The 9,490-nt window shown below is 44.0% G+C and overlaps 1 protein-coding gene across 1 annotated transcript; it reads right to left on the bottom strand.

The window, feature by feature from the left end:
• Positions 1–6: 6 nt before the first annotated feature.
• On the bottom strand, positions 7–9,251 carry LOC116547256 (intraflagellar transport protein 122 homolog). The gene is made up of 4 exons (XM_032273262.1): positions 8,454–9,251; positions 1,926–2,117; positions 1,633–1,771; positions 7–417 (listed from the first exon to the last, which is right to left on the bottom strand). The coding sequence occupies exons 1-4, from the start codon at positions 8,565–8,567 to the stop codon at positions 182–184; spliced, it is 681 nt and encodes a 226-aa protein (XP_032129153.1). The 5' UTR covers positions 8,568–9,251; the 3' UTR covers positions 7–181.
• Between the last annotated feature and the right edge of the window lie 239 nt (positions 9,252–9,490).

Genomic DNA, 9,490 nt, shown 5'->3' with positions numbered 1-9,490 from the left:
AAAAAAGTATTCTCCAGTTTATGGCTCATGACTTGCTAATACAGTCTGGTTCATCTAGGTGCCAGGACAATGAAAGGCAATAAGCAGCCACTTAGTTTGATGGAAACAGACTTGTTTTCTAGTGACCAGTTTTAAAACCAAGAGGTGGGCACCCTATCGTTGGGGAGAGCACAAATGGAATTCAGTCCAACTCCTCTAACATGCTGCTGCCCACCTGGCACAGGATGATATGATTGGCACACACCACCAGGAGGTTGCACTCAAACTTCTTGACAATCCTCTCCTTTACCCGGTAATGCATGTCTGATGAGTCCTCTGAATACAACTCATAGATGAGGATTTTCTCTGGCAGTTGGATAGCTAATCGATTTCTGTAGATGGCAATCTTCTTGACAAGCTCTTTGCATTTAATACGAACTGTCAAAGAAAAAAATATCTAGTTCTAGCAAGAGGTTGTTAAGTAAGGTGGAAGGCAAAGAAATTAAAAGCCATCATTTACTTAATGCTACTGGCAATTAAATTGAGGTACTCTCATTGAAAAATCTTTAGAGTACCTAATATATACAATCAGCTCTGCTAAGCACTGGGATCCAAAGTCCTACAGGACACAATCTTCATGTTCCAAGGCTGACAACTGAGTATGGAAAGAAAGTACTCAGTGTTACCATCACTCGCTGGATACAAATGTAAACTCTCTGCACAGCACTAGTGGCTCCTGGCAATCGGGAGCCTGCCTAAGTGACTGACCTCACCTCTGGCCACTCCTTGCCCACCTCCTTGACAAACAGAAAAGACACATAATATCTGATACATACCAGGCTCTACACTCCCACTGCAGATGAGGTGGAGAAAATGTCCCTGAAGGGACACTTCGGAGCTGCCCAAGGGGCTCTGTCCCCACCACCACAGCCAGAATCTTCAAAAAGACATGGTCCCCCATGGGGACCAAAGGACACTCATCTGATTCTACAAGACAAGCCCCCACCTGGATCCCTTTGCAAAGGCACCCAGCAGTGCACTATGGCCAGCACATCCAGATATGAATACACCTGAAATAAGTGGATTCTGAGCCTGCTTAACAGCACAGTTACTTACATAGACAGAGGGAGAGACTGAGGTCTTAGGGCTTGGGCTGACATGGTAGGCCTGGAACCATGATCTTCTGACTAAGCCTGTGCCAATCCAATTCCCCTGCTCATCTCTGGCAGAAGGACCTGCCAGGAGTCAAGTGGAGACTGGGCTGAGGGAGAAGCATCCCAGAGAAACTCTGACTGGAAAGGACAAAGGTTCACGAAGACCCATGCAGGTCAACCACCTGGCTCCAACCTGTCACAAATCATCCTCCCTCACTCAGGAAATTCATGTACTCCTTGGAATTATGTGCAAAATTCTGGGTTGGTACATTTTTCAGAGAGAGTTTATTGCTTTCATGAGATCCTCAAGGAGACTGACATCCCTACTTCCCCCACCAGAAAACAAAACAAAACAAACAAACAAGACACAGACCCAGTGGCTAACATGTTTTCAAAAGGCCAAGGAGAAACCTTTCCTGTCATTTCAAGTGCTCTGTCACTAGCCCTTTCCACCTGCTTCCACTTGTCCCTCTTCCCAAGGTCTGCACCTGCCTCTTACCTTTCTGCTCAGTGATCAGGTGCTGCACAATGACATCAGTCATGCTATCCCTGTAGGCATAACGGTCCTTGTAGAGCCCATGGACTGTGCTGAAAATAAGCTGGTAGAAGGAAATGGTGCCATCCTGGCAGCCAACCACCTGCAGGGTAAGAGAGCTGTCAATTCCCAGCTCTATGGAGAAAGTCTGCTCTCCCGTTTGTCAGACACAAACCCCAGGTACGACTCTCGAGACAGGGGCGTTGCTCAGTACCTCTCCAAGCCATGCTCCCACAGAACAAACTTCCTCTTCTTACCACATAGTTGGAATCCGGTTTCACTCGACACGTCCACACCCAGGAGTACTGCTCCCCAACAGTCCCAAGCCGCACTCCATCCTTGGTGAAAAGAGACACTTGCTTGTCTGAACCCCCCAGCAAAATGTATTCCCCTTTAGTAAAGTAGCTGATGCAGCAGGGGTCAAAATTCAGTACCCGATCCTTTCCAATCTGAGGAAAGAGAACACACACCAAGCGAAAAACCATTTTCGAATCCATAACCATTACAATACAATTAAGGGCTTTTCCTGCCAATTTTAATGGAGGGAGTTGGGAAGACACGGAGAGATGGCCAGCCTTTTCTCCGGTGTCTTCCCATGGTAAACACGGGCCTCCTCCACCTTGGCATCTCCCTTCTCCCCCTCTACACAGCCCAATCCTCAGCTCCTAGAATCAGTGGCAGCTCCCTCCAGTCCCAAGTGCTCCAGGAGTGCAGGAGTATGAGGGGCTCCTCAGCCAAGCTGGAGGCTGTGGGTGGTTTTGCTCCCAAAGGCCCCTCCTTCTGCAAATATGGTTCTTCCTATAGTTCAGTGGGTTCCCTCAGCTTTTCTCTGCCTTTTTGAAAAACTATTTTATAAAGCTGAGTTTATTCAGTTTAAAGACTGTGCTTCATTCTGCAACTACACCCATACTACTTCTCTTTATTTTTACATTTTTTGTTTATTTCAAGATGAGGTCTCGCTCTGTCACCCAGGTTAGAATGCAGTGGTACAATTACGGCTCACTGTAGCCTTGAACTCCTGAACTCAAGCCACCTTCCTGCCTCAGTCTCCTAAGTAGTTGGGACTACATGGTGAGTGGCACCATGCCTGGCAAATTTTTGCTTGTTTTGAATTAGGCTGGACTGCAGTGGCACGAACTTGGCTTACTGCAACCTCCACCTCCCAGCTTCAAGTGATCCTCTCACCTCAGCCTCCCAAGCAGCTGGGACTACAGGTGTATGCCACCACGCCTGGCTAATTTTTGTATTTTTTGTAGAGATGGTGTTTCTCCTTGTTGTCCAGGCTAGTCTCAAATTCCTGAACTCAGGTTATCCACCCACCTTGTCCTCCCAAAGTGGTGGGATTACAGGAGTGAGTCACAGCGCCTGGCCTAAATTTCTTTTATTTTTAAACTCTATGTTGAGCCTTTTTAGGAACTGCTACACTTTTCAAAGCGACTGTACCATTTTATATTTGTGTTAGCAGTATATGAGGATTCTCATTTCTCCATTCTAGTGAATGTGAATTATCTCATTGTGGTTTTGATTTCCATTTTCCTGATGGCCAATAATATGGAGCATCATTTCATGTGCTTATTGGCCACAGAGAAATGTCTCACTTTGTGGCTCAGGCTGGAATGCAGTGGTATGATCATAACCCAATGCAACCTCGAACTTCTGAGCTCAATCCCTCTGCCTCAGCCCCCTGCCATCCCCAGTAGCTGGGACTATAAGCACATACCAACATACCCAGCTAATTAAAAATCTACCTTTTTTAGAGATAGGGTCCCACTATGTTATCCAGGTAGGTCCTGAACTCCTGTTCTCAAATGATCTCCCTGTCTCTGCCTCCCAAAGCACTGGGATTACATGCGTGAGCCACCATGCCCAGTCCTGTCTTTATAGTTCTTTAGATATTCCAGATACAAGTCCCTTAGCAGATATATGAGTTGTAAAACTTCTCTCATTCTGTGGGTTGCCTTTTCACTTTCTTGATGGTGTTTCCTCAGCTTTTAGGATGAAGGTCAAAATCCTGAGCTCAGCCCCCAAGGTCATTCTCTCAGCCAAAATGAACTTGTAGTTTCCTAAGCAGGCAATGCTCAGGCCTCCACATCCTCACAGGTGCTATACTCCACACCACCCCTAGACCTAGCCAGAAGTGCTCTTACCTTCACTTTGTCTTCCAGGTGTCATCTCTCCAGGAACATCTACACTCCCCATCCCCTCATTCTCCCATAGTGCTTGTGCCCGACTATCCCACTGTACTTCTCTCATTGTCTGAAGATGCAGGGTTAATCAGGTCTGCCCTACTAAATCCCAAGCTCCTTAATACCTCTGGAGTTTTTTTGCTGTCCCAAGGGTGTCTTTTTTTTTTTTGAGACGGAGTTTCGCTCTTGTTACCCAGGCTGGAGTGCAATGGCGCGATCTCGGCTCACCGCAACCTCCGCCTTCTGGGTTCAGGCAATTCTCCTGCCTCAGCCTCCGGAGTAGCTGGGACTACAGACACGCGCCACCATGCCCAGCTAATTTTTTGTATTTTTAGTAGAGACGGGGTTTCACCATGTTGACCAGGATGGTCTTGATCTCTTGACCTCGTGATCCACCCGCCTCGGCCTCCCAAAGTGCTGGGATTACAGGCTTGAGCCACCGCGCCCGGCCCAAGGGTGTCTTTTGTGAATAAAAAGACTATTTGTGATTAACATTATTAAACTAATGTTCAATTTATAAAAGAAATAACTCTAGGAACCTGGTTTCTTAAGTTTTTAAGTTCAATTTACAAATATTTTCCTATTTATAAAACTAGTTAACGTGAACAGCTAACTGACTTTGACTGTTTAATGAATTCAATTTAGAACAGATTATAAAATCCCTTATATATCCAGTCCCATTTAAAACTTAGTTAAATTAATTCCCTTACACCAATTTAAACTGCAATTAAAAGTTTAATACATTCAAATTTCCTTTCCTTTTTAGGAATTTCAAATGCCTAGCAACCAAAACTTTCCCTAGCACTTATCTGATGCTAGAAAATCTAATAAGAAAACTAAAAATTCTTATGAATCATGACATGGAAGGCTGGCAGCTTCTGGTAATAGCTCAGTAGTACCTATCGGACCAATTCTCCCAACAGCAATAAACTCTGGACCAACTATAAACAACAACCATTGCAGGGCAACCACAAGCAGGCAGGAACTGAAGATACATGCACATCTGGACGAAGGGAACAAACATTAGGTGGACTTCTCTTTTTTTTTTTTTTTAAAAGGGTTTTTGCCTGAGGGCAAAAAAATTATACTTACATTAGAGGCCCTGCTATTATTATTATTATCATCATTTATTTTATTTTATTTTATTTTTTTTTTGAGACAAGAGTCTTGCTCTGTCGCCAGGCTTGAGTACAGTGGCACAACCTCAGCTCACTGCAGCCTTCGCATCCAGGTTTCAAGCAATTCTCCTGCCTCAGCCTCCCAAGTAGCTGTGACTACAGGCGTGTGCCACCAACCCCAGCTAATTTTTGTATTTTTAGTAGAGACAAGGGTTTCACCATGTTGGCCAGGATGGTCTCGATCTCTTGACGTTGTGATCCACCCACCTCGGCCTCCCAAAGTGCTGGGATTATAGGTGAGACACCATGCCCGGCCTATTTTTCCCACATTTGGTGAAAGACATAACGATATCAATGTATAGATTCAAAAAGGTCAGTGAACACCAAGCAGAAAAATGTAACAAATTGCTTAAGCATTCCAGTATTGCTTAGGAACCTTAAATAATATATACTTTAACTTTTATCTTTCCACTTAAAATCAGAAGTAGGCCAGATATGGTAGCTCACACCTGTATTCCCAGCACCTTGGGAACTGAAGGCAGAACTTGTGCCCAGGAGTTTCAGACCAGTATGGATATCATAGGAGACCCTACCTCTACTAAAAAATACATTTTTTTAATTAGCTGGGTTTGGTGGCATATGCCTATAGTCCCAGCTACTCAGAAGGCTGAGGTAGGAGGATTGCTTGAGCCCAGGGGGATCAAGGTTACAGTGAGCCATGATCATACCACTGCACTCCAACCTGGGTAACAGGGTCAGACCTTTTCTCAAAAAAATAAATAAATAGCCGGGCGCGGTGGCTCACCCCCGTAATCCCAGTACTTCGTGAGGCTGAGGCGGGTGGATCAGGAGGTCAAGAGATCGAGACCATCTGGCCAACGTGGTGAAACCCAATCTCTACTAAAAATACAAAAATTAGCTGGGCACGGTGGTGTGCACCTGTAGTCCCAGCTACTTGGGAGGCTAAGGCAGGAGAATTGCTCGAACCCAGGAGGAGGAGGTTGAAGTGAGCTGAGATTGCGCCACTGCACTCCAGCCTGGCACCTGGTGATAGAGCGAGACTGTGTCTCAAAATAAATAAATAAATAAATAAATAAAATCAGACATATAAAATTACTCAATTACAACTTTTAAATGGTCATTGCCAAGACTAATCTGATAGATATTCTAACATGCATTCTGTCACCAGTATGCCTGAGTTTCACCAAGGTAGACCACAGACTAACTGTGTGCCTTTGGGCAACTTATTCAATCTGTGAATTGAATCTGTGCTTCAATTTTTTTTACATGTAAAATCGCAATGATAATAGTATTTACAGCTAGGCGTGGTGGCTCACACCTGTAATCCCAGCACTTTGGGAGGCCGAGGTGGGTGGATCACAACGTCAAGAGATCGAGACCATCCTGGCCAACATGGTGAAACCTGGTCTCTACTAAAAAATACAAAAATTAGCTGGGCGTGGTGGCACACGCCTGTAGTCCCAGCTACACAGGAGGTTGAGGCAGGAGAGTTGCTTGAACCCAGGAGGCGGAAGTTGCAGTGAGCCGAGATCGTGCCACTGTGCTCCAGCCTGGCGACAGAGCAAGGCTCTGTCTAAAAAAAAAAAAAAAAAAAAAAAAAAATAGCATTTACCTCATAGGTTTGTTATAAGGATTAAAAGAGTTAATCTTTGTAAAGAGTTTATATAGTGCCTGAAATTGAATAAATGTTAGCTATTATTACTATTAAGCCAGATCCTCTTAAGTATTACTAACACTTCAAATGACAAAAATAAACAAATTATACCTCAGGCTAACATAAAAGTATGGGTTTGATTTACTTCATCATCCTATATTTAATTCTAAATCTTCCCAAATTGGGAAGGGAAGACACTTACCCACGAAGAAAACAATTTTACTGTACCAAACAAGTTGAGGCTACCATCTCAGCAGTTGGAGGCTGCTTATTGTGCAGAAGCTGTGGGCCACAACATGGGCTGCATACATGCAAGATATTTCCCATGGCCCTCCACCATGTTGCACTCTTTTTACTGTGACCATAGCAACAAGACCCCATTATCTCCCAGGTTAGTGTGGTTATTTGTTCCCAACAGTCTTCTGTACCCACATCCAGTGTGTCACAGTAGGTGTGCCAATAAATATTTGCTGAATGATGATATACACACATTAAGTGGATGAATAGAGAGGGCCAGGGAAACTAGATGACAGTTAATTAAAATGAGATTTTTAGGAAATCAGCCATGGGAAACTGAGAAAACACTTCATTATCTGCTCCCTTTATCTTTTCTTTACTCAAATACAAAAGGCTTGACCAACGGTAAGGCAGGGGTTGAAGAAATGGCCCTAAAGCAAGGCTATACACATCTAAAACTCTTCCTTCTTGCATGACATGTTTTGAGGAATAAGGATGCTATGAAATTAGAGGCTTCATGCACAGATTGCATTTCTCAATTGCTTGGCTGTGGTATAAAACCTGTACCCAGCACCTTTACTCTAATCTTTGGTTAGAAGGCAGGCCTACTAACAAGTCATCCTACTAACATGCTCTCTATATTTTAATCTGCCCTCCACAGAAACAAGTTATTCTTCTGAAGCAAGAATCTGTGATGCCACTATGTCTCCTGAATACTTATATGATGTTCAAACTTCACACTACTCAGGTCCTTTATAATCATGTCCCCATGTTCCTCTTCAGATCTATCTTCAGGCCACAAACTCTGAGATACAGTCACCCTGTACAACCCACCATTCTCTAAACTGTCATATATTTTCATTCCTTCCTGTCTTGATGCATGATATTTTTTTCTGCCTGAAACACCATTCCCAATGTCCTCAGCCTAACTCAAAGACAACCTGCTTAAAGATAACCTCTAACAAGACCTCCTATCTCTACCAAGTAGTGATGTTACCCTCTTTCGTGTCCCTAAAAGCTGTCTATCTGTACAGTTCTCTATCATGTCACACAGCACACCACACAGGGGCTCTTTGCTATCAAGTATGTCTCTATCAGCCTGTGAGCTCTTGCAGGTAGAGGCTATCACTTTCCCAGCTCTGTATCAGCAGCTCCTCTATGAAAGGGCTGTCCTAAGTGGGTACTCATAAATGTTGGTTGAATGAATGAAAGCAAATACAAGAAAGTAAGGTCAAGACTAAGAGCTAGATTTTAAAGTCAAACCAATCTGAATATAACTCCTAGGCTCCATCATTTACTAGCTGTGTGAGATCTTAGGCATATAATTTCGCTGCTCTGAGTTCTGGTTTACTCATTTGTAAAAAGTTGATAAAGAAAGTACCCACTTCATTGGGTTTTATGAGAATTAAATAAGATAAAGTACACAAAGCAGAGATCACAGTACCTGGTATCACAGCAAATGCTCAACAAGCAGGAACTAAAAATGATAATGTTTAATTGATAGTAATACAATCTCAGAAAATAAAAATAATTGCATGGCTGCAATTGGATTTGTACAGGGCTACATACCTGTTTTCCACTCAGTTGGTAGAAGGAAAGTTTTTGACCCCAGTCAGCCACAGCCAGGATGTCATTATGCTCCTCTCTAATCAACAGAAGATAAAAGAGGTTATGAAGGGCCATGGCCTGCTGATGAGTATAGCTCTAAGGTCTTAGACAACAGGAAGAAAGCCCTGGCCTCAGGTTGCCAAATGTTGTACAGCTCTACTGAAGCCAAAAGTTGTAATATGGGCCAACCCATCAATCAGTATTATGGGATGAAGCAGAGGTGAGGTTCACCCTTCCTGGGATCTGCTATTTCACTGAATCTCCTGCCAGGAGCTTATGGTACATTGCCTTAGCTGAAGAAGAAAAACCTCTTATTTTAGAGCTTCCTGGGGAGCAACACTAAGACAGACAAAGCTGCAGTGTTGAGACTGCTTTTCTCTTACGTACTAGAAAATGTGGGGAGATGGCGGATAAACCTCCTTTGCCTTGCAAAGGTATTTTTTAATAGACAGGAGGGAAACTTGCTTGCTCTTCCTGAAGAAAGAAAATGAACACCTAAAAATAGGTTATCCTACAGGTGGGGTCCTTACCCTGTCCAAGGTTGAAATGGTTTCTGACTGAATCTAATTTTCAAAAAAGAGAAATGGGCTCTCTGAAAACCAACAACTGTCTTTGAAACTGAGAACCTATGGGAATCAGTGCTGTGGGGCTGAGACTGTAGGATAAGCACACAGGAGAAACTCCCTTGCCTGAGGCTGGGGAGCAAGCTACCTGGGAATCTAGTTTAAGAGAAAAGTGGCCAGGCGTGGTGGCTCACGGCTATAATCCCAGCACTTTAGGAGACCAAGGCGGGTGGATCACCTGAGGTCAGGAGTTCGAGACCAGCCTGGCCAGCATGGGGAAACCCTGTCATTACTGAAAATACAAAATTAGCCGTGCATGGTGGCGTGCACCTGTAATCCCAGCTATTCCAGAGGCTGAGGCATAAGAATTGCTTAGAATCTGGGAGGTGGAGGTTGCAGTGAGCTGAGATCATGCCACTGCACTCCAGCCTGGGT

The sequence above is a fragment of the Sapajus apella genome, unplaced genomic scaffold (genome assembly GCF_009761245.1).
Source record: "Sapajus apella isolate SASKATOON/1434 unplaced genomic scaffold, GSC_monkey_1.0 scaffold2513, whole genome shotgun sequence".
NCBI lineage: Eukaryota > Metazoa > Chordata > Mammalia > Primates > Cebidae > Sapajus > Sapajus apella.
This window is presented reverse-complemented; position numbering and strand designations above follow the sequence as displayed.